This window comes from Mesoplodon bidens, assembly GCF_964165515.1.
Source record: "Mesoplodon bidens genome assembly, chromosome: 2".
In the NCBI taxonomy this organism is placed as follows: Eukaryota; Metazoa; Chordata; class Mammalia; order Artiodactyla; family Ziphiidae; genus Mesoplodon; species Mesoplodon bidens.
The window spans coordinates 154,391,525-154,418,589 of record NC_138177.1 but is presented as its reverse complement, the minus strand read 5'-3'; the positions used below and the strand labels follow the sequence as shown (position 1 = coordinate 154,418,589).

The following is a 27,065-nucleotide window of genomic DNA, read 5'->3' as shown; positions in this document are numbered from 1 at the left end:
TCTTCGGGGGTGGAGCTTAGCCAGTACTTTCGGCCCTTCATTGGTCCGGGCGATTCCGGCAGCTGCAGCTGATAGAAGGGCGTGGCCAGCCTTAGGCACGCTCCCCGTCGCTCCCGCCTTGGGGGCGGGACTCTTTTCCCAGGCTAGTAGGGATTCTCTCTCCCCGGCTTGGCGAATAGGGGGCGGAGTCAAGAGCGGAGTTGCCAGACTTCCTCCCCGGTCCCTCCTCTGGGCCGGCGTTTCGGCCGGCGGTTCATTTCCGGTGGGGGTGCCGCGCCCAGTGAGGGCACGGAAGTGGGTCGCGCGAAGATTGCTGGGCGGTTCTTGCCGGAAGTGGAGAGCGGCTGATCACAGTCCCGAGGTGAGGCAGATCTCTGAGGTGAGTGTGCGCGGCGGGGTAGGCACTATGGTCCCCTCCGCGGCCCACTGGCCCCTGGCGTTGTTAATGACCCTTCTGGCCTAGGCGCATGCGGTGAGCCCCCCTGAGGCGGCCGGCGGCGGGGCCCTCAGGCCGACCCGGGATCCTGGGCGCGGTCTCTTGAGGTGGGGCCTCGGTGACCAACTGAGCCAGGCTCTCCTGGGGAGGCCCCTTCTGCTGGACTTCGCGATTCTGGCCATCAGCCTCAGCGGAGGCCTGATTCCTAAGGTGCTCTGACTGAAAGGAACCTCCGAGACCTTAGAATCTTCTCTATCCCTGGTCTCGCCCCCATTGCTTGGATGGGTAAATTGATCCCCGGAGAGAGGAGGCTGGTCCAAGATCTTACAGCGAGCGACGGAAACAGTCGGAATCTAGACCTCAGCTCCTTAGATTACCAGCCCCAGATCCTTCCCCCGTTCATTTCCTAGGAACCTCTCTCTACCTTCGGGTGGTCTTCCAGTAGGTATCGTCTCGCGGGCAGTTGCAGGTTAAAGGCTACTCGCTGCGTGGAACTTTATAAATGCAGCCTGTTTGGCACACCTGGGCAGTTTTTTTTAAAAAGAGAGGATCGGGTCTTTGTGTTTGCAATCAGAGAGCCTCCCCTTTCTCCTAGTCTATAGCTCTGATCCTGAAAAGCCAAGTTAACTTTGTTGAAGGTGTTGCATACTTCTGGACGTGAAACCAGTTGGCTCAGTTTTGGTCTGGTCCCACTGCCAAGCATCGGTAGCCATAGGCGCTTTGTTTAACTTGTTTGAGCCTCATTTTTGTCATCTTTTAAGTGGAGATCTCTGCTCACCTCACAGGATTAAATTCAGTGTAACAAATTGTGTTTATTCTTTGTTAGGCACTCTGCCACATCCAGGGAAGGCAGAAACAAAACAAGGTAGACCCTGCCTTCATGGAGCTGACGGTGTTTGCAGGGAATTTAACAAATAATTATAAATGTGATGAGTGTTAGGAAAGAAGAACAGGGTGCTTTGGCAGTATGTAACGAGGGGCTCAGGAAAATCCATTCTGCAGAAGCAGGGTTTAAGATGAGTTTCGAAGCATGAAGAGCTCATTGAAGAGAGCAGAAGTTAGTATCAGAACTGTCAGTTGAAGCTCTTTATAGGGATCCCTGTTCAAGTGAAAACCGGGGCAGCCCAGCACATTAATCATTCACCAGCCATTTATTGAGCCCTTGATATGTGTGAGGCACATATTAAATGAGGCACCTAGCCCTGGTGACTAAGAATACGGTAGTTCTCATGGAGTGGAGGAGGAGGCAGACAAGTAAATCAGGGGTGGCTTACACTGTCATAGTGTGTGAGCACAGGGCTCTTGAGAGGAGGAATACCTGAGCCAGCTTTCCAGGCTTTGGGGAGGAAGTGGGAGGCTAAGTCCTGCAGGATTTGTTTAGCCGTATGGTGAATCTGGAAAAGGGATTTCCAGCCAAAGGGTCCAGTGCAAGGACATGGAATCTGGACATGTGAAAGACCATGACTGGAATTCCAGTAATGCTCAGAGAAGTGGAGGAAGTGGGTGGGGGTGGATCACATATGAAGGCCCTTGTAAACCATGCTAAGGAATTTGGAGCTTACCCTGAAAGCTGTGGGGAGGCTTTGCAGGCTCTTATGTAGGAAAATGATGTGGTCAGATTGATGTTTTAGTTCAGCCTGTCAAGGGGGAAGGAACATAATGGGGAAGTAGACCAGTGTTCGGAAGCTTGAACATGGCTTGAACCATGAAGACAATGAGAATGGGAAGGAGAGGAGGGATCAAATTTGAGCAATATTAAAAAGATGGAATCCATAGAGTTGAAGGCTGATTGTTTATGGAAATGAAAAACTAGCAGTAGCCTCGGATGATTGTCTGGTTTTCTGGTTTAGGGAACTGCGTAGCACCATTCACCAATATAGGTACTGTGAGAGGAGGGTCAAGTTGGAGAGGTGACATGGAAAGAAAATGAATTTTGGATATATTTAGTTTGAGGTGTTTGCAGCACATCTAAGCAAAGATGTCTAATAAGATATCTCAACTAGAAGAAAGAGCAAGAGAAAGGTGTGGAGGCAGGAGAGGGTTTATATTGTTCAGGGAAGTACTGGAGCCTGGGGTTTGTAGGAGTTAAGACCAGAAAAAAAGGTAGGTGCTGCCAGGTTGTGAAGGGCTTTTGATGCCTTGTATGAATGCGTTTGGATTTATTCTGTGGTTGGTATTTTGCTAATTGTTTGACTTGCTGCTGTCCAGTATAAAGAAATTTCTGTTGGAATTTCCCCCCCCCTTTTCTTCCCCAGAAATACTTCATCAATCAGATGGACATAATTTATGTTTCAGAGGAGTTTAAATAAAATGGTAACTGTGAAAGTACTTTGTCAAGTACAGCCTGTCATGCAAACCAAAAGTGATGGTATTGTTAAGATTCAGTGAGTGTATTTTTGCCTTGAGGAGGTTAGCTGTTTAGTTTGTAAAATGTTTTGTTTCCAACCTGAAGGCTGAACTTTTTTTCACCCCTTTTCTTGCTTATATATACCTTTGTTTAGTTGCAGTTATTTTTTTAACTAGGGACTGAGCCTTTAAAAAGTGACTTCCTCCTTTCAGTTTTCTGTGAAGTATGGTGAGTCAAAGGTTCATTTTACTTAAACAAGCAAATGCAGTGTCATTGAAACTTGAACCTTCTGGTTTGAAATTTAATCCTGAGATTTGAAATCTGAGTATCCTCAAGCTATATCTTAGCCAGTCCTAGTGATTATTCCTTTGACTTGTCCTCATCAGTTTCTTTATTTACTTTCTACTAAACTGGCTTTCGTATCTATACTTCAGCTTCTCTACCATAACCAGACTACTCTTTTTTTTTTTTTTTTGCGGTACGCGGGCCTCTCACTGTTGTGACCTCTCCCGTTGGCAGAGCACAGGCTCCGGACGCGCACACTCAGCGGCCATGGCTCACGGGCCCAGCCACTCCGCAGCATGTGGGATCTTCCCAGACCGGGGCACGAACCCGTGTCCCCTGCATCGGCAGGTGGACTCTCAAGCACTGTGCCACCAGGGAAGCCCCAGACTACTTACTTACTTACTTACTTACTTACTTACTTACACTTACTTACTTACACTTACTTACTTACTTACTTACACTTACTTACTTACTTACTTACGTTTTTTATTTTATTTTATTTTTTTTCTGCGGTACGCGGGCCTCTCACTGTTGTGGCTTCTCCCGTTGCGGAGCACAGGCTCCGGACGCGCACGCTCAGCGGCCATGGCTCACGGGCCTAGCCGCTCCGCGGCATGTGGGATCTTCCCAGACCGGGGCACGAACCCGTGTCCCCTGCATCGGCAGGCGGTCTCTCAACCACTGTGCCACCAGGGAAGCCCAGACTACTCTTTTTTTTTTTTTTTTGGCGGTATGCGGGCCTCTCACTGTTGTGGCCTCTCCCGTTGGCAGAGCACAGGCTCCGGACGTGCACGCTCAGCGGCCATGGCTCACGGGCCTAGCCACTCCGCAGCATGTGGGATCTTCCCAGACCGGGGCACGAACCCGTGTCCCCTGCATCGGCAGGTGGACTCTCAAGCACTGTGCCACCAGGGAAGCCCCAGACTACTTACTTACTTACTTACACTTACTTACTTACTTACTTACACTTACTTACTTACACTTACTTACTTACTTACGTTTTTTTTTTTATTTTATTTTTTTTCTGCGGTACGCGGGCCTCTCACTGTTGTGGCTTCTCCCATTGCGGAGCACAGGCTCTGGACGCGCACGCTCAGCGGCCATGGCTCACGGGCCTAGCCGCTCCGCGGCATGTGGGATCTTCCCAGACCGGGGCACGAACCCGTGTCCCCTGCATCGGCAGGCGGTCTCTCAACCACTGCGCCACCAGGGAAGCCCAGACTACTCTTTTTTTTTTTTTTTTTTTTGCGGTACGCAGGCCTCTCACTGTTGTGGCCTCTCCCGTTGGCAGAGCACAGGCTCCGGACGCGCAGGCTCAGTGGCCATGGCTCACGGGCCCAGCCACTCCGCAGCATGTGGGATCTTCCCGGACCGGGGCACGAACCTGTGTCCCCTGCATCGGCAGGTGGACTCTCAAGCACTGTGCCACCAGGGAAGCCCCAGACTACTTACTTACTTACTTACTTACTTACACTTACTTACTTACACACTTACTTACACACTTACTTACTTACTTACACTTACTTACTTACACTTACTTACTTACTTACTTACGTTTTTTATTTTATTTTATTTTTTTTCTGTGGTACGCGGGCCTCTCACCGTTGTGGCCTCTCCCGTTGCAGAGCACAGGCTCCGGACGTGCGGGCTCAGCGGCCATGGCTCACGGGTCTAGCCGCTCCGCGGCATGTGGGATCTTCCCGGACCGGGGCACGAACCCGTGTCCCCTGCATCGGCAGGCGGACTCTCAACCACTGCGCCACCAGGGAAGCCCAGACTACTCTTTTAAAAAGAACCATTTTCATCTTGTTAACCCTTCACTGGCTTCATTTTCCCAAATAATCAAGTCTAAACTCTATTGTCCAATTTACAGAGTTCTCCATAGTCAGACCCTCATCTTAGTTTTCATTGGGTGGTACAGAGTGACATTCTGATTTAGAAAGTCCTAAACTATTACATCAGCATTTTATCTGTACCTCTTGCACTTACTTTTGCTCATTATTACATTAGAATAGGGTTTCTCAACCTCAGCATAACTGACATTTTGGGCCACGTGATTCTTCATTTTGTGGGGTTGTCCTGTGCATTGTAGGATTTCAGCAGTACCCGTGGCCTCTACCCATTAGATGCCAGGGGCACTCTCTCAACTGTGACAACCAAAAATGTCTTCAGACATTGCCAAATGTCTCCTGGAGGACAAAATTGCCCCTGATTGAGAACAATGCATGAGAAAGTATCATAGCTCTGATTGTGCGGTGTCTCATCTCTCCAACTCAGTTCTCTGAGGGCAGGCTCCATGGCCGTGGTTAGCACAGTGTGTGGCACATGATAAACACTGGGTACCTTGCAAGGAATAAATCATGGGTTTCACTGAGGCATCAAGAATTTTTGTTCATTCGAGGAATTTCTGGGTGGGCCTTGAAGAACTTGCCTTTTTGTGTTTTTTTCCCTCAGAGGATGTGATCTTAATAGAGAAAGGCCATTGTTTAGGCACTCACTAGAAATGAGGTTGGTGTTAGTTGACAGTGCAAGTCAGCAGATTTATATTTCCCCTATACTGGGGCTATATAAATTCCTGTTTTCTTTGCCTGCGTTTAGACAGCTTGGTTTAGTGGATAGGGATTATCATTTATTTTACATTGGATGTAGTTTATGATGTTGTTACTTAAGATTTATTTTGACTGATAAAATTGTTATACAGTTGACCCTTGAACAACATGGATTTGAACTGCGCAGGTCCACTTGTACGGGCAGATATGGCGGGCTGGCTGTAAAGTTATTGGAGGATTTCCCACTGCACTGAGGGCCAGTGCCCGCCCGTACCCCCGTGTTGTTCAAGGGTCGACTGTAGTTTCATCATCCTTAAATTAATGCGGCTCTAGCATTCACCATGAAACTATTTGTTCTTGATATACCATCACGTAAACCTAATAAAAACCATCAACTCTAAAAATACTCCTTAGCTACAGTGCAGCTTTGTTTGCCTTGTATTACCAGACCTGTTGTATCAAATTTTTCTATTCTACTGGAAAGTAGTTATAGTTGAAATGTTTAATGGAAGAAGTGAGCTTGCTTTTTTTTTTTCCCCTCCAGAGGTCATTAAAATTCCTACACGTAAGTTAATTATAGACTTACAGTTGCAGATCTTTTCGTATCTCTAGCTGTAGCTGAATCATGGCTAGCGACAAATGGCATCCTTGAATCTATCTTTATGCATGAGAATGGGAAATGCTGTTCTGTTTACAGCAACTACCAGTTGAAATCAACCAATGTAGTTTTTCTGTATACAATATAAAAGATGCCTGCTGAATGCTTTTATGGTGTTAGTCTTCGTAATATTCCTTGAATGTGAGAGAGAGGGGAACCCTTGACCACACAAGGTTATCTATTTGCCCCAGAGCATTGAAACAGCTAGGTCTCAAGTCTGACTTCAGCTTGTACACTATTACTAGCTTTACTCACTCCTGGAATTTTAGATAGAGGACCATGTTTAATGGTCAGGAGACAAGTGCTGATACTGGGTAGAATTCTTTCCCTCCGCAGGAGACAGGCCTTTCTTTGTGTTTTAATCTAAACCTCAGGTGGCAGTGACTCAGACACTAAATGTCATTGGTTTCATCAGAGAAACCAAATGCTTGGGGAAGAACAGTGGCTCCTGATTTGGGTTAGATTTAGATGGCATCTTACTGGGGCAAAGTGGTGTCTGTTCTTTGGTTTCTGGGTTAACTCAGCCAACTTGTAAGTAGCCTATTAGCATGTGTAGGTTTTGCTTTGTAACATGTTAGAGTCTAGTGATGAGAAGTTCTATATTGTTAGGAATAGAACTAACTAATGCCTTATAGTTTAGTGGTAGCTTAGGAGAGATATCCAAGTGGAGCTGTTTTGTTTTGTTGTCTTCTATTATAAAGAAATTATATTACTATGTTAAAAAAATTTTTGGAAAACGGGGAAATTGTCTAAAACTCCATCACTCGAATGTGACAAATACTGTAAATTTTGTGTTCTTTTTCAGGTCTTTTTCCACAGTGCATTTAGCTCTTCCCCTGTAATTAGAAGTCTAAGCTAACACAGCATTGAACATCTTCATGCCTATCAGTTTTCCCGTTAGTATTATTTTCTTAGGATAACATCTAGGGAACAGAATTACAAAGCAAAGGCCAACAAGCATTTTGAAGCAGATCAGTTGGGCTACCATGGCATACAGGGTGACTTGTGTAGTTGCTTTCTTTTCGATTTTACTTAAGGGTATGACTTAGAGGAACAACTACCTGACAAAGTAGAAAACATTTTAAGCATAGCAACTTCTTAGGAGTAGAAATTCATTCCACTGCCTTAATTGCCTGGTGAGAAGAGGCAAGAACTGCAGGAGTAACCTGGTTCCATTTACTTCTGAATGACAGGCAGAAGGAATTGGGTTGCTTGAATTGTTAGAATGATGAGAATATGAAGCAGCTTTGGCAGGAATCACTGACCATTTCTGATTTTGCTTGGTTTCAGACCACAAAAGAAATTGCTGGAGAATCAAGCTCCTGGTTTCTTTTCGCTCTGCATGATATCCCTCCAAAAGCCTATGCAGTCTCATGACTTTATGACGTTTCCTTGCTGATGACTTTGTAAACATTGATCTCTAGCCTTGATTCTTCCCCAAGCTCATTTCTAACTATTTACTGGACATTCCCACTTGGAAGCTTCATCTTCTGTTCAAACTGTGTATCCAAAACTGACCTCATCTTTTTGCCTTAGCTAGAACGTGCCAGAAACCTGTTTTTTCCTATAGTGTCATCATTCTCTTACTTCCCTGGACTTGCAACTCTGGAGTCATCTTTGACTCCCTTCTCTGAATGCTACTGTAACTCAGTAGTCAGTACCACACAGTTAATACTTGTTCTGTGTTTAATGCTCAGTTGTTTTGTGTGACCTCCAAGGGCAGAACCAAGATCAGTGGGTGGAAGTTGCAGGGAGACTGGTTTTGCCTCCATTTAAGGAAGAACTTTTAAATACTGTGAGCTGTGTGAATGGAATGGGCTGCCTCCAGAAGTATTGGGTTCTCCACACTGAAGGTGTTTGAATAGAGGCTACCTGACTAATTGCTGAGAATGTTGAAAGGTCTGTTCTGTCATCAGATGGTGCTTTCTAGATTCCCTCCTGATCCTAAAAGCCAGTGATTCAGTGGAAGGTAGCTTTGTTGCTCCTGCTAGACTCCCTCAGGGTAGAAAAACTATTTTACTGTTAATTTAGGTGCTGGTCACTTAGCGGCCTAAAAGTGATTATTTTTTTCCTTTGCAATACCAAAAGTATTTTTTACAGTACCACTTTTTTTATTTTGCAGCTAGTTGAACAGCTTTCAACCTAACCTAGACCCTAATATCTTCCCTTTTTTCCCCCTAAAACCCATTCTATCAGACAGTACTTGTAAAAATTTTGCTTTCATCATATTATTCCTTCCCTCAGAACCCTTGAATGGCTTCACATTTATCACAACATCAAATTCAAATACTGCCCAGGTTTCAGGGCCCTCCATAACCTAGCCCAGCTTGCTTATTTCCCATGAGACTATGTGGGCTAACCTTCTCACACTTTCTGTACATAGCCTTCTTGGTCTCTCTTTGCTTTTGATTGCTCTGGAATGTCTTCCCTTTTTTCTTTTACTTTTTCTGTCAAAATGCCCCACTTCCCTCCTGAAACCTCTTGAGACTACCTTTAGTCCTCATTGATTTCTTCTCCAAGCATGTAGTCATTTATACTATATAATTCAGGACCATACAACATTCTGCAAAGAAAAAGCTCCACTGTATTAGCTGGTAACTTTAACTTTTCCCAATCCAAATGAAATTAGTTAATCTCTAACAGAACTTTAAAAAATATAGTCTTCAGTATTTAGTCCATTGGTATTTCATTTGCGTTGCCCTTCCCAATAAGAATGAAAGCTTCTAGAGGGCAGAGACCGCGGGTCTTCTGTTTCTTCAGTAGCTGTCACAGTGCTAAGGACTTTCATGTTATGCGTGTCTTCTGTGTGCCAGGTTGTTCTAGGTGCTGCAGATTTGGAGGGTTGGGGCAGCAGGGGTGGGGAGAATGGATAAATTGCCATGTTTCTGGAGCCTGTATTCTAGTCCATGGTATGCAGCAATAACATTTTACATTTGAACTGCATTTTAAGGCTCCCAAAGTACCTAATCTATAAAACCAACTCCTTTGATCCTTACATCTCTGTGTGCTAGGTGAGGGTCCATTAAATGACTATCCTAAACTTACACAGTTAATACGTGGCAGAATTGGGACTTAAACCTTGGTCTCCTGAATCCAAGTTTTATTTAGACTTGGGTAATTAGGACTGCCTCTCCTTCTGAAGCTTTTATGATGAATGCTTAAATAGTTGGGAATCTGTACCTTCATTACGGAGGCTTATGTATAGTTCTTGGCTACTGTCATTCAGAAATGGCAGGGAGCAAGATTAGGCAGAGCTATAGTTTTCTGCTCTGGCAATTCTGTATTCTTGGGAAAAACCTTATTTTAAATATTGGCTTTCCAAACATGTGTCGTCTGTACTGAATGTGAAAAAATACTGGTCTCCATAGAGGAAATTGAGAGCAGAGGAATTGAAAGCTGCTAATAATGTGCCTAAAGACACCATAAAGAGACCTTGAACCCACAGTGCTGTGCTCAGCAGACAGCTGGGGCTGGATGCTGTGATGAACCCATTAGTCATTTAATTGCTTAAAAGAGCCTTAGAAAATTTGTGCTCAAGGCTAGGTTCTCTCCCCACCGGTTGTTTGATACCTAGCAAGCTTTTTAACTTCTGTCAGTTTCTTCATTCTAAAGATGGGGATCAGTATCTTTATAACATACGTCACAGAATTATTTTAAGTCTCAAAAGAAGCAGCAGTTTGATGATATAAAGCACCTACAACTCTAAGGGAGTTCTGTTTTTAATTAGTATTATATCATCTAATAAACAAGGTTATCTCCTTATGGCACTTGGTTTGAAGATCTCGATATCAATTTAATTTCTGCCCAAGAAGGCAGCGTTTATTTGAAAGATGGGGATGTTTGTTAGAGCCTACAAACAGGCAAAAAAAAAATGTTTTTTTAAAGAATGGGAAACACCCCCCCCCCACACACTTCTCCCCAGATTTGACACAGAGAGGAGATAACCAGACTTGGGTTGAGGGGAGAGGGGGTAAAGACACTTATGTATTTATTTTTCCCAAGGACCTTTATTAACCTATTGTATTTATAGTGCCTACCATGTTTATAGTACTGGAATTACAAAGGCAAGACATGGTCTCTTCTGTAGGGTGACTGATTGCCTGTTGACTATTAAATGATTTTAAACCAGTGTGTTAAAGTGTGGTAGAGATAAGTACACAATGATATGTGGGAGCACATATTGGAAATGCTTCCTGGGGAGGTGATACCTTGGCTGAGACTGAATGGACAGTAGGAATTCTAGAAAGGGGGCAGATTGAGAAGGGAAAACATACCAAACTGGAAAAGCTTCCTAGAGGAGGTGACACCTTAGGTGAATCTGAAAAAGGCAGTAGGAGTTATGAGAAAAGGAACAGGTTGGGAAGGGAAGGCAAACAAGCAGAGTGGATAGCACTGTAAAGGCTCAAAAGTGAGAGAAAGCATAACTCTTTCTGGAAAAATGCAGGTAGTTCTGGGTTGCTGTAGACTGTTGAGGAAAGGTGTGGCAGGAGATAAAACTGGCAGGGTGGTAGGAAATAAAGCAGGGCCAGATTATGGAAACCCTTGCTTGGACTTTACTCTGAATCACTGCGGTAATAAGGAGAATGGATAAAGAGGGTTTGTAACTGGAATTAGAGGAGACTAGTGAAGAGGTTATTGCAGTAATCTAGGCAAAGTCATGGTGACTGAATTTTTATCAGGATGAAGACAAGGGGCATCTATTTATGATATGCAAGATAGAGCCTATGGATTTTGATGACTGATGAGATTAGTAAGGAGATCATTTAGTTAATGTTTATGGAATCCTAACCATTTTTCAGGACTGAGCAAGCCAGTCACTTCCACGTGTATTTCCTCATTTATTCTCACTACAGCCCTTTGGATTTTATATTGTTGTTGTCCCTGTTTTACAAATAAGGAAGCTGAGGTTGAGAAAGTTTGGTAACACTCAGACACAGAGCCAGTGAGTACCACTATTCAAACTCCCAGTCTCTCTGACTTCTCTAAAGAACAACACTCTTAACCACTATACTGTACTGCTTAACAGTTTCCAGGTTACTATCTTTTTTTTTTTTTTTTTTTTTTGCGGTACGCGGGCCTCTCACTGTTGTGGCCTCTCCCGTTGCGGAGCACAGGCTCCGGATGCACAGGCTCAGCGGCCATGGCTCATGGGCCCAGCTGCTCCGCGGCATGTGTAATCTTCCCGGACCAGGGCACGAACCCGTGTCCCCTGCATCGGCAGGCGGACTATCAACCGCTGCGCCACCAGGGAAGCCCAGGTTACTATCTTGATTGCTGGTAGTGCTGGATTACTGAGACCGTGAGTCTGTGAGAGCAGTGCTAGGGAAAATGATGAGTTCTGTTTTGGACATTTCAGATGTCCTTTGGGACATCCAGGTAGAGATGTCTAGGTGGAAGCTGGATCTAAAATTCTGAATCCCAGAAGGATGGCCTGAGCTGGATACACTGCTCTGGGAGTTGTTAGTCTATAGGTGGTTGTGGTGGTATCACTCAGCAAGTGGACTGGATAGTAACGCAATAATGGTAGTTGACGGCTTTGGAGTGGACATGACCACCTAAAGAACGAATATGCGTACATAAAGAATAAGACAAGGTGTGTCTTTTGGTCCTTCAATTCTAGACATTCTTTCCCATAACATCTCAAATTTCACTCCACCCCCACCAAAAACAAAAAACTAGGAACTGTTCTCCTATATTTGATTAGTGGTGGAATGAGATTAGCTATAATGATAGCTGTTTTGTCTTTTCTCATTCTGCTTAAGTTAAACAGCACAACCAAAGCTTGTTTAGCATTGAAAGCTTAAAGTACAAGTAAAAGATGGAAAAGAAGGAACCAAAATCCATGAAGCTGTATTATTAAGCTTTTCAGATAGGTCAGTATTCATGAACCCTGGCAGCCTTTAGAGATGCTTGTACTGTGTTACCATGTTCACACTGGCCGGAACTTATAGCATCCATTATGTCCAAAGGAACATGTTTTATAACAGAATGGGTGATATTTATTAATGCAAGGTAGCTTGGGAGTTTATTGCAGTCACCGCCTTTTCCCCTGGGATTTACAGAGTGTGGTGGATTATATGTGTCTGTCCCTGGATAGTACCCAGAATGAACAGGGCAGCAGTTTGGATATTTGGGTGATTGTGCCATAACATAAGGGAGAATATATTGGATGCTTCTAGTCTGCTCCATAGTCTGTTCCATTTTGAGTAGAGTACAGATTTGGAGGCTCCTGCTACCTCTTCAGGCCGGCGAATGGAAAGGTTTGTTTGGTTCGCATTCTTATTGTTTTTTCCTTGATTCTTCTTTAAACAACATTCTCTGGCAAATCACTGGGCTCTGAGAGATCAGAGCCTGTACATGGAAAAGAATGGACAGGGATGATATTGTCTTCCTTAGTTTATCTTTTGAGTTGCTTCTCTCTTCCACAGGGAAGACAATGTGTGTTAAATGAGATATTCTGTCATGTAGCTGTCTTTGAGGGAATTATAATTGCTATGGTCATTTTAGGTGGCTTCAAGGGAGTTGAGTTCATTCGGCTTCAGTTGCCTGAATAAATTAATGCTTTGAAATGGAATCTCTCCAAGTCAAGTCTTTGATTGTGATTACACTGACTGATTTTTATGAGATCACCTATAGTCTAAAGCACTTTATGTCGATGTATATTGATAACATTAACACTTATTTATGTATATTTGTGGGTAACTTTCAGAACCCTTGTCTCTCTGGAGTTCTGGGATACTATACTTCAGGTTCATTAACTTCTAAAATATTTATTGAACACCTTCTACCTGCCAGGTAGTGGTCTAGATGGTAGAGGATAAACTTGTTTAGGAAACAAACCAGAGAAGGTCCCTTCTCTTTTGGAGCTTACTTTCTTTAGGATATTAGACATTGAATGAGGCTAGTTCAGATAAGTTGGTACTTGTGAAAGATCTGTAACAAGCTCTCTGGGTGTGTCTGTTCTCCTTCCCTGCTGCATATCCAGATCCTACCCACCCTCATTTGAAGCCCGGCTCAATTGGAAGCTTTGCCATAATAGCCTTATCTGATCCTTCCGCTGATATATTCTTCCCCTCTCTGAAATCCTGTGTTATTCTCTCCGCAACTTATGTCACCTTAATTTTTTTTTCTATTTGTTTTACAGTTGTTAGTGCACATGTAAAGTCTCCTCTATTAGACTGTAAGTTATTGGGGGCAGGATAAATACCCTATTCATCTTGGTTTTGGGCATTCCATATGTAGACAGCAGGATGTTGTAGGAAAAAACACAGAACTTAGAGCCAGAAGGCTTGAATTTGAGGACTGGCTTCCCTGCCAGCTAACTGTGAGACTATAGGCAAGTCATTTAACTTCACTGAAATTGTTTCCTATCTCTGAGAGTATAGTAATTATCTTTCCATTCCTAAATAGTTGTTGAGAGGCTTAAACTGAGATAATATATGAGACTGTACTTTGTAAATTCTAAATTCTTACACAAATATTTATTTGGTGATATCATAGTAAATATTCAGTAAGTATTTGAATGAGTAACCATTTGCTTTCAGTTAACACTTTCCTGGCTAGTTCTTTTGCTTAATGAAGTCTCTATGATTTTGCAAATATGCTAGACTATCTTCCATCTTATTTTACTGTAAAATGATTCTGTTCCTCAGAATTGGCATCCTCTTCACTCCCAGGGCATTCTTTTTTCTTTTCTCCCTAGGTTCTATGTAATATTAAAACAACAAATGACATTTGATCTGTTTCAGCAGGTGCTACATTATGGCTGACATGCAAAATCTGGTAGAAAGGTTGGAGAGAGCGGTGGGCCGCCTGGAGGCAGTCTCCCAGGCCTCTGACATGCACTGTGGGTATGCAGACAGTGCTGCAAAAGGTAAGCAGCATACAAGCCAGCAGAATACCTTGAGTGGTGAATACTTGGTGTCCTGGCCAGAAATTCTTCTGTCACAGTATATTCCTTTGGAGCTAACTCCCTAAAATATTTAATCTAGAAAGTTCATTGCCTATAATTCGTTATTGCTGTGAACAGATAAGGGAGGAAGTGACTTGTGCAGGGAGGCCTGTGGTTAAGTTATTTTAACACGAGAACTTCCTGCTTATGTGATATTTCCTGTTCTTTCTTTGGCAAAATGACTCTAGTATAAGTCAAATGACAAGTGATATTAAATTTCCTCTCTCCAGACGATTGGCAAATTGGCCATTTTGCACATGCCCAACTGAATCAGAATGTTAGAGCTAAAAAGAACCTTGAGGGGGATCATTTTGTTTATTTTCATTCTATTGGTAAAGAAAATTAAGCTCAGCAAGAAAAGGGGACTTAGCCAGGGTCGCACAAGACGTTAATGGTGGTTCTGGAGCTAGAACACAGGCTCCTGACTCATGCTCCAGCCTTCTGTTTACTGTGTTACCTTGCCTCTCTGCTTTCATATGGAAGTGCCTTTAACAAATCCTCTTTCTGATGTGTGACCAGTTCTTCGTGGTGTGTCTGTCTTCAGCAGGAACGACTCCATATGTGCAAGCATTTGACTCACTCTTGGCCGGTCCTGTGGCAGAGTACCTCAAGATCAGTAAAGAGATTGGGGGAGATGTGCAGAAGCATGTAAGGAGGTTTGGCCCTTTTTTCCCCTCTTTTAAGGACTGGTGGCTTTCTTCAGATCCTACTCATTCTTGGTTGAAGAGCCCCTTGAGAGGCTCCTGGCTCCTTCTCTTCTACCTGCACTGAGGAACTCAGTCCACGCACTGGAACATTTCCTCAGGTTTTTCCAGGCTCCCTGCTTTTATCACATATTCCGCGTGGGCTTCTTTTATACAGATCGTTTGCTTGGTGCATAAAATATGGCTTGGTTCATCTTTGTAGTGAGAACATGCTACCAGTCTGATCCCAGTGTGTTATATAACCAAGCCTGGGGTGGCTTATTCAAAGGAGTCATCATCATGACTTAGCATTTATAAAACTAAGCATGGTACTTATGCTAAAGATATGCTAATGTGAGTTATTTTCACACTTAGCCCACAGTAAGAATGTGAAGTAGGCAATGACAGGTGCCTCTCCACCAACCTCCCTTCATGTGCTGCTACCCACGTTGTCACCCTTGCCCCTACTCTGTCTCTCTCTCTGAGACCCAGAATCCTCCTGCTAGTCTTCTAAGTGATCCTTTGTCAGCAAGAACCATGTTTAGGATCTTCCTGACCCGTCAGCAAAACTGGTTGCTTGATCTTTGGAAGAGCTATTTGGAGCCTCTTATATACCATCTGTTGGGCAATGGTGTTAACTCTAGAGAGTGGGACTGGGACTTAGATAGGAGTGTGGGGCTTGCATTTTTACTTTATACAGTAGGTCACATTTGAAAAGGTTTTAAAATGTATCACTTTTATATATATATTTTTTACTTTTATATTTTAAAAATACAAATCCAGAAAAAATATATGACTTCAATTTCAGTTTTTGTATTTGTAGTACTTATAGCCTCATGTTTCTTAAACTCTTGGTCATGACCTTCAGTAAGAAATACATATTTGTGGGACTTCCCTGGTGGTCCAGTGGTTAAGACTCTGCACTTCCACTGCAGGGGGCATGAGTTCGATCCCTGGTTGGGGAACTAAGATCCCGCATGCTGCACGGCGCAGCCAAAAGAAGAAAGAAAAAGAAAGAAAGAAATGCCTATTTGTAGCTAAGATATAAGTTTCACATTATGCTACTTGTGTTGCACTTTTTTTTTTTTGAAATAATTTCCAGTTGATGTATTGCACTCATTGTTCTGTTCTCCTTCACTTAATAAGTGCAGGTTATGGGGTCACAAAGTTGATTTAATTATCTGTGATAGGTCATGGTCCAACATTTGAAAAATAGCTTTAACACAAAGGAGTAAATAGCTTGAGAATTTGAGGCATAAATTTAGGCTTTTGCTTTAACTCTTACCTCTAGTTCTTGAGAACAGATTTGGGAGGGGAGGTGATGAGAGGTAAGAGGGATTTTCAGTGCACTTTATATCGCCCTGCATGTTCAGTTGCTGACTTGACTTCATCGAAAGCTAGCCCCAGTTATCTTCATTTCCAACTCTGGATTATATCCCTGATTAGTTCCAGCAGGAACAATGATATATTAGTCTGCCATCAGTCCCAAGAATCAGGAGTACTTGAAGAAGTCAACATGAAGTGTTGCTCTGGGTTGCTACCAGAGTACATGGAAGTGGAAGTTTCAGGTTATTCTTACCAGGACCTCTCCAGTTGTAAAGTGTCATTGATAGCTGATTCTTCTCCTTTCCTCTCCTTTTCAGGCAGAGATGGTCCACACGGGTCTGAAGTTGGAGCGAGCGCTCTTGGTTACAGCCTCTCAATGCCAGCAGCCAGCAGGCGTAAGTTCATTACTAGTTGGTTTGATGCACAGGACAGGTTGAGAGCTTTCTGCCAAGCTATCACAACATGCTAAGACAGACCTACTAGGCTCATGTATGTTCACACAAAATCCCAGAGGGGGAGTCAGATTTTAAGTGCCACTATGGGAATGTGCCATTGAGTATATATTTATTGGGCTCTAATGGCTTTTTTTCTGTCATTTTACTTAGGACTGTAGTTATCCCTGGGACTTTGCTGCTTCTCTCAATAGACATTCTTAGCCCAATTTCATCATATTGTCCCTTGTGCCCTTTGGGACCTAGAGAGTGGTTCTCTTGTTCCACTATGGGTGGGCTTAGGAAGGCTGCTGGGGAGATCCTAAAACTCCTAAAGTACTGCTTCTCCCCTCGCCCTTCAGTGGTTAGGCATCTCTCTTTAACTTTATTCCTACCTCAAGATTTTATGCTGCCACAAGTATGAAAATAAATTAGAGAAAATTTAGATTTTTCTCAGAGCCAAACATTTTAGTTTTGTTTCATTTCTTCTTTTTGCATTTGGCTTTCCTAGGCAGAAGGCTAATAAAATAAGTCTTCCTACTAATGCTGTATTAAAACCTGTGAACCCTTGGCATGCCTAAATAACGTAAAAATAGCGTAAGATAATGTTAAATATGTTGGACTCTAATTTTTAATCTGTCTCGAATAGTTGAAGCATTTTGTCTAAACCTTTTTTCCAAGCCCACACTTTCCACAACAAATCAGGCAGCTGAGACATTATTATCTTTCCCTTGCTTTAGATTGAGGATTGGCAGACTGTAGTCTGCAGGCCAAATCTGGCCTGCCACCTATTTTAAATGAAGTTTTTTTTGGAACACAGCCATGTCCATTCTTTTAAGTATTGTCTGTTGCTGCTTTGTGCACTACAACGGCAGAGTTGAAAAATAGCAACGGAGACCGTATGGCCTGCAAAGTCTGAAATATTTACAGTCTGGCTCTTTACAGCAAGTTTGCTGACTCCTGCTTTAGACTGTTCTCGTGCTAAGATCTGAGAAATGAGATATTCAGGAAACCAAGCTTCGGATGAAGGATGAAAACACAGAAACACAAGATTCAACCATTTTGCTAAGCTGTCTGCTCAAGTGCCAAGCCCTCTAATTGCATTTGATTCAACAGATCTCTTCTCAGCACCTGCTATGTGGCTAGCAACGTGTTGAGGGCTATACGGATTATAAAAGAGGGCTAAGACAAAGCCCTTGTCTTTGAAGAATCAATTACAAAGAAAAGCATGTTTATATGGGTCCATTAGTAAATTGTGCTGGTGTGTGATAAGGTGCCAGAATTGGTTATGCTGACGATAGATGCTGTAGGAGGCCAGCGTGGTTGGTGGAGTGCTGTCCCTCATGACGCAGAGGAGCACACGGATAGATGGAAAGAGAGGGGCCCAGAAATGAACTAGTGTCTCCTGTTAGTGGGACAGAAAAGAGGCAAGTGGCAGAAATGGTAGAATTCTGTGGTACAGCTGGAGTATGGGTCCTGATCATGAAGAACCACAGAATCCAGCCTGGGGAGTTAGAACTGTCTAAGGTGAGGGAGATGATGAGCAGTATTGTAGCCATGTGAACCTTTGCAAGATAAATACAGAGTTTATTTGCATGCTTGTTGTAGTTCGTGAAGAATTCTTTTTTTTTTTTTTTTTTTTTTTTTTTTTTTGCGGTATGTGGGCCTCTCACTGTTGTGGCCTCTCCCATTGCGGAGCACAGGCTCCGGACGCACAGGCCCAGCGGCCATGGCTCACGGGCCCAGCCGCTCCGCGGCATGTGAGATCTTCCCAGACCGGGGCACGAACCCGTTTCCCCTGCATCGGCAGGCGGACTCTCAACCACTGCGCCACCAGGGAAGCCCCGTGAAGAATTCTTGCCTGGAGGATCAGAGTTGAGCAGCATAAAGGCTTCTATAAAAATACACTAACCTCAGTCTTTTCTTGCATCCTTTTCTAGAATAAGCTTTCCGATTTGTTGGCACCCATCTCCGAGCAGATCCAAGAAGTGATAACCTTTCGGGAGAAGAACCGAGGCAGCAAGTTGTTCAATCACCTGTCAGGTGTCAGCGAAAGTATCCAGGCCCTGGGCTGGGTGGCTATGGTGAGTGGCACAGCTTCCATGGGAGGGAAGGGACAGATGGACAGAGGCAAGGAGATATGGCTGGAGAGGCCCCAAGTCACTGACAGCTTCTCTTTTTCTAGGCTCCCAAGCCTGGTCCCTATGTGAAGGAAATGAATGATGCTGCCATGTTTTATACAAACCGAGTCCTCAAGGAGTACAAAGATGTGTAAGTCCAGCCTGTCCTCAAGGGGTAAAGGACAAACCCAGCTGGTTATTTGCTGGAGGAGTGCTTTGGGTTAAGTTAAACTGCCTTTGGCTGCTGTGTTGGTTCTCTTATCTCAGGGCTGCTTTTTGGAAAGTGTGATAGATATTGACTCATAGCAGCTGTATTTGCAAGCAGGAAGTGTTTCTGTTTCCTCTTCTGCTTTTTCTCCAGGGTTTGTAGAGGACTTTTTTTTTTTTTTTTCCAGTACGCAGGCCTCTCACTGTTGTGGCCTCTCCCGTTGCGGAGCACAGGCTCTGGATGCGCAGGCCCAGCGGCCATGGCTCACGGGCCCAGCCGCTCCGTGGCATGTGGGTTCTTCCCAGACCGGGGCACGAACCTGTGTCCCCTGCATCGGCAGGTGGACTCTCAACCACTGCGTCACCAGGGAAGCCCTGTAGAGGACTTTTGAGTCTTCTCATCCTTACCCTTCCAGGTTTAGGAGGTAAAATGGACTAATGCCCTTTTATTTGCCTGTGTGGTCAAGATTTTGTTCCTTTGTTGAAAACTTCTAACTGGCCCAGTTGCAAAAGATTCAGTAAGATTTACTATAAAATGACCCTGACTATTCACGTGGTCAGATAAAGTGAGATGAAGGCTGCCTGACCACTGCAGGTATTGCACAAGGGGTGTCATTGTACGTCCAACCACACGTGTCCACCAGTTCTTACTTCTCCATTGCTGGTTTTGAGCTGGAGTGACTACAGGCAGCTATTACTTAGCTGCATAACTCTCCAAACCTTTCCTTTCTTCCGTCCATCATCAGTTAACCAACATCTGTGATGGAATAAGCCTTCATGTGGGTGAAAAATGTCCCAGAACACCAGGACGCTCCTTGATCCTTCCAGTAACCTGGGATTAAGCATCACCATGTTTTCATTATACTCCACCGTATACTCTGCAATTTAAGTTGAGGAAATTAGGCTTTATGCTAAACATTCATAAACTCTTCCAGCTAATAATGTATAAGAAGAGAGGAGGACTTCCCTGGTGGCGCAGTGGTTAAGAATCCACCTGCCAATGCAGGGGACACAGGTTTGATCCCGGGTCGGGGAAGATCCCACATGCCGCAGAGCAGCTAAGCCCGTGTGCCACAACTACTGAGCCTGCACTCTAGAGCCCACGAGCCACAACTCCTGAGCCCGCGTGCCACAACTACTGAAGCCCACGCGCCTAGAGCTGGCGCTCTGCAACAAGAGAAGCCACCGCAATGAGAAGCTCACGCACTGCAACGAAGAGTAGCCTCGCACTCGCCGCTACTAGAGAAAGCCCACACGCAGCAATGAAGACCGAAACGCAGCCAAAAAAATTTTTTTTTAATTTTTTTTTAAATTGAAAAAAGAGAGAGAGGAGACTTGAACTATAGTGCAGTGCTGTTTCTATAATTTAATACTGATTATTTCCTCCTAACGTAAGTTTTTATTTTTAATTTCTTAGGAGGAGGGCATATTTTTGACATAAGGCATTATGCTATAAGGCAGTTGAGTTTCTTGGAGTCCTAGAGATCCACAGTGAAGCTCCAGAGACCTCTCTACCATGGCTTCGTGCACGGAATGTTTGCTCTTATCAGTTTTGTATATTAGGTTCTGCCTAAGGTCTACTTTGAAATAGTGGTTTTGCTACTTTTAAAAAAAGTTTGAGGAATACTGCTCTAAGAGATAGAAAGATATAATCTAGAGTCCCTATCCATGTGGACTTTGGTCTAATTAGGGTAAGAGAATAGGTTCAAAAAAAGAAGGAAAGCTCAGTTACGATAGAGCTGCCGTTGAGCAGAGCCTAAGAAACGCCACAGGCCAGAGGATGTGAGTTCACAGATAGGAGGGGATCTGGAATCACTATTGTAATGCACCCTGACTGCCTGTGATGAGTTCTTCTTTAATTCTCCCAGGGATAAGAAGCATGTGGACTGGGTCAGAGCTTACTTGAGTATATGGACAGAGCTGCAGGCTTACATTAAGGAGTTCCATACCACTGGCCTGGCCTGGAGCAAAACGGTGAGTGCTCCTTCCCTCCTTTCATCCCTCCAGGACCGGATCTACAGGTTTCTTAGACTTGAGCACTACCAAGGTCTAAGAAGGAATGTTAGTCTCCTCAGTGGAGGGTAGAAAGAAAAAGGAGAGAAGGAAAGGGGAAAAAAGAGTAAAGAAAGCAAGGGTCAGAGAAGGAATAGTCAGTTCTATTCAGCGTCAGTAAACATGGGTCAGGGACAATGATTGGGCTGGAGGAGAGATAGATGAATGAGTTACACTGTGCCAACCCTCAAGAAGCTTAAAAATACAGATACGAAACCCCACTACAAATCACCAAGCTAAGTGCCATGATAAAGGTACACACTACAGAGTATGAAGAAGAGAAGAATGATTCTCACTGGGAGAGACTGTACTTTGAAGAGGTATACTCTGAGACTTTTCAGGTATAGGATAGAAGTGGGAGAAATGGGAATACTAGTAAACAGCAAAGCTTAAACAAAGTAAATGCAGAGTAAGTGTCGAGATTGGTCATCTGGCTTCAATAAGGAGAGTCACATATTTAGGAGGAAAGGCTGGAAAGGAAGGTAGCTGAGACTTTTAGACTTTATAATAGGTGATAAGTAACTATCAGAGGTATTTGAGCAAGAGAGTGATAATGGTCCTATTTGTCCTCAAAAGAGTCTTAGTATATAGGTTAGGGGTAAGGGCTTATGCTCAGACTATGGAAGCGCTCATGGTGCTAGGGGCTGGTACAAAAAAGAATGAGATATAACCAGGGTAATAAACTGATTTAATGAGATTGAGGGGGTTGGAAGACTCAAAGAAGATTGAATGGTCAAGCTTGGATGATAATATCTCTCACTGAAATAGAGACATGGGTGTGATGGTGAAATCAGTCTTGGACTTTGTGAGTCTGAGGTACCAGTGACACACTAAGTAAGTATTTAGAACTATAGGTTCAGAGCTGGAATTAGGTAGAGGCCAATGGAAAAATGTGAAGGTTGAAAAATGGAGTTGACTTGGATCCTTGGGAAAGGATGAGAAGGAATAAAGCCAAGTTGGGTGTGGGTAGGGAGCATTAATCATTGCATCAGGGGCCACAGTGGGTACCCCATGTATCTTGGACACATGCAGGGCCCTATTGGGGATGGTACAGAGGGGAAGAGAGGCTGACTGTGTTACCTGCACTTACTGTTCCAGGGGCCTGTGGCAAAAGAACTGAGTGGATTGCCATCGGGACCTTCTGCTGGATCGGGTCCTCCCCCACCACCACCAGGCCCACCTCCCCCACCAGCCCCCACCAGTTCAGGCTCAGATGAGTCTGCTTCACGCTCAGCACTGTTTGCACAGATTAATCAGGGGGAGAACATCACACATGGTAAGTGAATGCTTTGGCAAGCAAGAAGAGTTGGTGAATAAGTTGTTTTGGCGAGAACTTACCAACTAGAGACCTAACAGTCTGTAAACCAGAACCGTGGTTTGTATATGGGAGATTCATTTGGGGTGTCACATTCCTTCAGGTTGCCTAAAGGGATAGCAGAGCTGACTCAAATGGAAATTGAAAATGGATCATTATAGTTGGGGGAATCTCTCTCCCCAGAGGAAAGTGATTTAATATTAAGGGGCATATACAGAGTACCTACCCTGTTGTGCCAAGACATGGTACCGGCAGTGTTCCCCAGAGCTTTTTCCAAGTTACCATGCGGTCTCTTCAGGAGGTCATCGTGGAGGGGGTGGTTCACGTCCTCAGAGGGTGTATGTTGGTCATACGGAAAATTTGCGTAAGAATGACCTGATGTTGGTGTAGAGAAAGTAGACACCCTTATACACAGTAGGTGGAAGTCTAAATTATACAGCACTCTCCTAGGAATCTACCTATAAAAACACTGAAAGAACAAGTTTTATACATTGTTATTCATAGCAGCTAAAAATGGTGTAACAACCTGTATATCCCACTGTAAGAGATATGGTTAACTGTGGTATGTTCCTCTTGACGCAATACTATGCAGCCATTAAATCTTTTTCTGCAGTGAACCATGCAGTGTTTAGGAGTGGTGGAGCTGAAACGCCAGTATTGGTTATATAGATTGGGCCGTGTCCACAAGCAAGGCATGTGTCAGCCTGTTGAGGGTGATTATGGAATGTTTTTCCTTAAAAAAAAAAGATATATTTATTTATTTATTAAATTTATTTATTTACTTATGTTTGGCTGTGTTGAGTCTTCGTTGCTGCACTCAGGCTTTCTCTAGTTGGGGTGAGTGGGGGCTACTCTTCGTTGCGGTGCACAGGCTTCTCATTGTGGTGGCTTCTCTTGTTGCAGAGCACGGGCTCTAGATGCGTGGGCTTCAGTAGTTGTGGCATGTGGGCTCAGTAGTTGTGGCTCACGGGCTCTAGAGTGCAGACTCAGTAGTTGCGGCGCATGGGCTTAGTTGCTCCGCAGCATGTGGGATCTTCCTGGACCAGGGCTCGAAACCATGTCCCCAGCATTGGCAGGTGGATTCTTAACCACTGCGCCACCAGGGAAGCCCCCAAAAAAGATATTGTTAGAAACTATAGGTTAACTTGAGAAAATTTTTATTGTGTTAATTGGTTAAACCAAATTTCTTAACAGTGTGCATGCTTATATCTAAATAAAAAACAACTATGAATAGAAAAATTATTGGAAGGGGAGTTTCAAATGCTAACACTGATTGGGGGTCATAGGTTAGCTGTGAGGTTTTTTTTCCTTTTACCAAATTTTCTTTATTATCACATACTACTTTTTCTTCCTCTGTTGCTTTAAAAACTACATACGTATTTTGTGAGTATATACTGATACTTAGTATGTGTCTTTCTAGATCTTTTTACATACCCATCCCCCTGTACACACACATTCCACTTTTTTTTTTTTTAGTGGAACTTTATAATTTAATCTTGGGGTAGAAGAAAAATTATAAAAGTGCTTCTCCAAAGCTGTGTGTGAGAGAACATCTCAAAGGCTCTGGTTTTGGGCTTTGAATTTTTTCTTAAGGATCAGTTTAACTTCTGATAGCAGAAGTTGGTTATTGCCTCAGCCCAAAGCCCTGGTATGAAGGACAGGAATGAGGCAGCTGTTGTTCTTACAGCCCTGAAACATGTATCTGATGACTTGAAGACTCACAAGAACCCTGCCTTGAAGGCTCAGAGTGCTCCAGTACGAAGTGGCCCCAAACCATTCTCTGCATCTAAACCAGGAGTCAGTCCTTCCCCCAAACCAGTCACAAAGAAGGAGCCAGCTCTACTTGAACTGGAGGGCAAGAAGTGGAGAGTGGTGAGTTAAAAATGCCAGGACTGGGGGAACAAGGAGTGGGGACAAAGTGGTTAAATGGAGCACAGCCAAATGAGTACAGGGTTCTGGCTTAGATTGCAAGAATGACAGTTTGGCATAGTCTGAGTTTTGGGGTGGCATGTGCTTAATGATGAGATTCCTAAAAGGGGTATCTCTTTAACAGGAAAATCAGGAGAATGTTTCCAACCTGGTGATAGATGACACAGAGCTGAAACAGGTGGCTTACATATTCAAGTGTGTCAACTCAACATTGCAAATCAAGGGCAAAATTAACTCCATTACAGTAGGTGAGTTCTTATTGTTGACCTAGGCAGGCTCTGTCCTAGAGCTTGAGAGGGCTGGAACCATACCCTACCTTATTTCTAGAGATCCTTAAATTCTTCATTTTTAAATCGAGTACTTTCCTTTAAAGTTATACTGTTGACCTGCTCCCTTTCTTCTCCTAGATAACTGTAAGAAACTTGGTCTGGTGTTCGATGACGTGGTGGGCATTGTGGAGATAATCAATAGTAGGGATGTCAAAGTTCAGGTAACTTGGTATCTTGGCTCCTCCCTTTAGTCCCTGAGGAATTAATTGAAAGAGACACAGCCGACCCACAGATGTTGCTGTGGTGGGAATCTGACTCTACAGAGTCTGTAAGCTGAGCTGCTTTGGATGTGGCAGGAAAAGAGTTGGCCCTTATCACGAGCTCTTTCCAGTACCCATTCTCACCCGCCCCTAGTATCCAGTATCTGTTGTACACCTGTGAGTTTTTCATGTAATCCCGTGAAACAGTGAAAGCTTTTCCCACAGCTAACTTGTTCTCCTGGCTGCTGGGACTCAGTGCTCTTGGTTTCCCCTGCAGGTAATGGGTAAAGTGCCAACCATTTCCATCAACAAAACAGATGGCTGCCACGTTTACCTGAGCAAGAATTCACTGGATTGTGAGATAGTCAGTGCCAAATCTTCTGAGATGAATGTCCTCATTCCTACAGAAGGCGATGACTTCGTAAGTTCCTTGATCTCTTTAGTAGTACGATCTGAAATGAGAAGGGACTGAAGACTTGCGTTGGAGGAGAAGTCTTCCAACGCAGCTGATGGACACTCTGCACCAAGTGGGTGCAGCCCAGCAGTGCACACCTCAGGCACACAGACACATGAGGTAGTCCCACGAAGTAGACCCCCAAAGGAGGGTGGTTTCTGCCTTCCTTAGGCAGAGCAGATGCTCAGGGTAGTCAGAAAGGAATGGGATTGAATCACAGCACCCTGTTGAGCTGGTGCCATGAAGCCATACACATTACCATCTACGCCTCTTAGGTTTAACAGTCTGCAAGTTCACTGATCAGTGAACAGGAAGAAACAGACTCAGACCTACATCTGTCTAGCTCTGGAGCCTTTGTTCTCATTCCTACACTGTGCTGCTCCTTCACTGTCAGCGGTGGAGGAGGTGGTCTAGAAGATGTGGCGCTGCCAGTGCGCTGCCAGTTCCACAGCCTTGCTTTCTCAGGTGGATTCAGTTTCTCTCTCATTACATCCTACTTGCTCTCAGAGTTTAGTGCGAGCAAGCATTGGGAGAAAGTTAAGATTTAATTAACCCCAGGGTATTGTCTAGCTTGGGTTTAAACCTGTTGTTTCTTTATTTGCAGAATGAGTTCCCAGTCCCTGAACAGTTCAAGACCGTATGGAATGGGCGGAAGTTGGTCACCACAGTGACAGAAATTGCTGGATAAGCGAAGTGCCACTGGGTTCTTTGCCCTCTCCCTCACACCGTGGGATAAATCTGTATCAAGATGGTTCTTTTTTAGATTTCCTCTACCTTTCTGCTCTTAAACTGCTTCTCTGCTTTGAGAAGCACAGCTACCTGCCTTCACTGAAATATACCTCAGGCTAAGATTTGGGGTGGGATAGCAGGTCTTTGATCTTCTGCAGGAAGGTGCAGCTTTTCCGTATCAGCTCAACCATACAGCCAGTCCATTCTTCAGGAACTGCACATCAGGACAGGTGTGTTTTAGCTTTCAGCCTTTGGGGTTATTTGACCAACAAATAGTCTTTGGGGAAGGATAAAGCAGTCCCCAGGAACTAACAGATCACAGTGTTCACACAAGTTAATCTTTTTCTAACGATGAGCGTGAAGGTAGCAGAAGCTGGTGTGATCCTAGTTGGTTCTTCTAACTTAAACTAATTTTCACTATTGACAAGTGAGGCAAGGGTTTGCACAGGACCAAAGGCTGAAGCTTGGCCATCTAGCATTCCAAGCAAAATGATTTCCTGTAAACATTCCTTTTCTTCTGCATTCCATCCTGCATCTGCCCGAACCTGAGATAGTAGGTTGTCCTGTGTTAGCTGTTGTGGTGGTGCCCTGCACCCAGGCCAGCTAAAGGAGTCTTGGACCCTTCCTCTCTCTGGGGCCCCTGCCCAGCACCTTCCTACAGAGATGACTTAAAAAGAGAGAAAAAAAAGGAAAACCACACCATTCCCAGGAATCTGGCTTCTCTTTCTCCTTCCATGCTGGGTGCCTATCATCCATCTTCATTGCTTCCTTTGCCCTGTCATGCTCAACAGCTTTTGGCTTCTGTCTGGGCACCTGAACAGAGGACTAAAATCTCCATTGCAGGCTGGTTTTAGGTCTTGTGTAAAAATCTTGCACAGCATTGCTAATGTAAATTTCAGTTTTTCCTCTAGGACAAACACTTTACCAAAATATGCAACTTTTTTTGGTGGGAAGAGAGATTGTCCTGTGATTTCTACCCATTTCCTGAGGCCTGCGGAAATGAACCTTTATGTACTTAAAGTTATACAGAAAATAGAATAAAATTAATACCAAACTTGCTTAGT

At 44.0% G+C, this 27,065-nt stretch overlaps 1 protein-coding gene across 6 annotated transcripts; it reads left to right on the top strand.

Annotated features, from left to right (window-relative positions):
- Window positions 1–272: 272 nt before the first annotated feature.
- CAP1 (cyclase associated actin cytoskeleton regulatory protein 1) lies at window positions 273–27,059 on the top strand. 6 transcript variants are annotated; one of them, XM_081225240.1, is made up of 13 exons: window positions 273–379; window positions 14,024–14,148; window positions 14,774–14,874; window positions 16,553–16,630; window positions 18,607–18,750; window positions 18,852–18,937; window positions 20,862–20,967; window positions 22,144–22,321; window positions 24,048–24,232; window positions 24,414–24,537; window positions 24,697–24,779; window positions 25,096–25,239; window positions 25,877–27,059. In XM_081225240.1, exons 2-13 carry the CDS (start codon window positions 14,037–14,039, stop codon window positions 25,958–25,960), a joined length of 1,425 nt encoding a protein of 474 aa, XP_081081366.1. In that variant the 5' UTR covers window positions 273–379; window positions 14,024–14,036; the 3' UTR covers window positions 25,961–27,059. The 6 variants fall into 6 exon arrangements, with proteins under 6 accessions (XP_081081366.1, XP_081081362.1, XP_081081365.1 ...); XM_081225236.1 differs by having other exon boundaries at window positions 14,771–14,874; XM_081225239.1 differs by having other exon boundaries at window positions 274–379; window positions 14,027–14,148.
- Window positions 27,060–27,065: the final 6 nt, after the last annotated feature.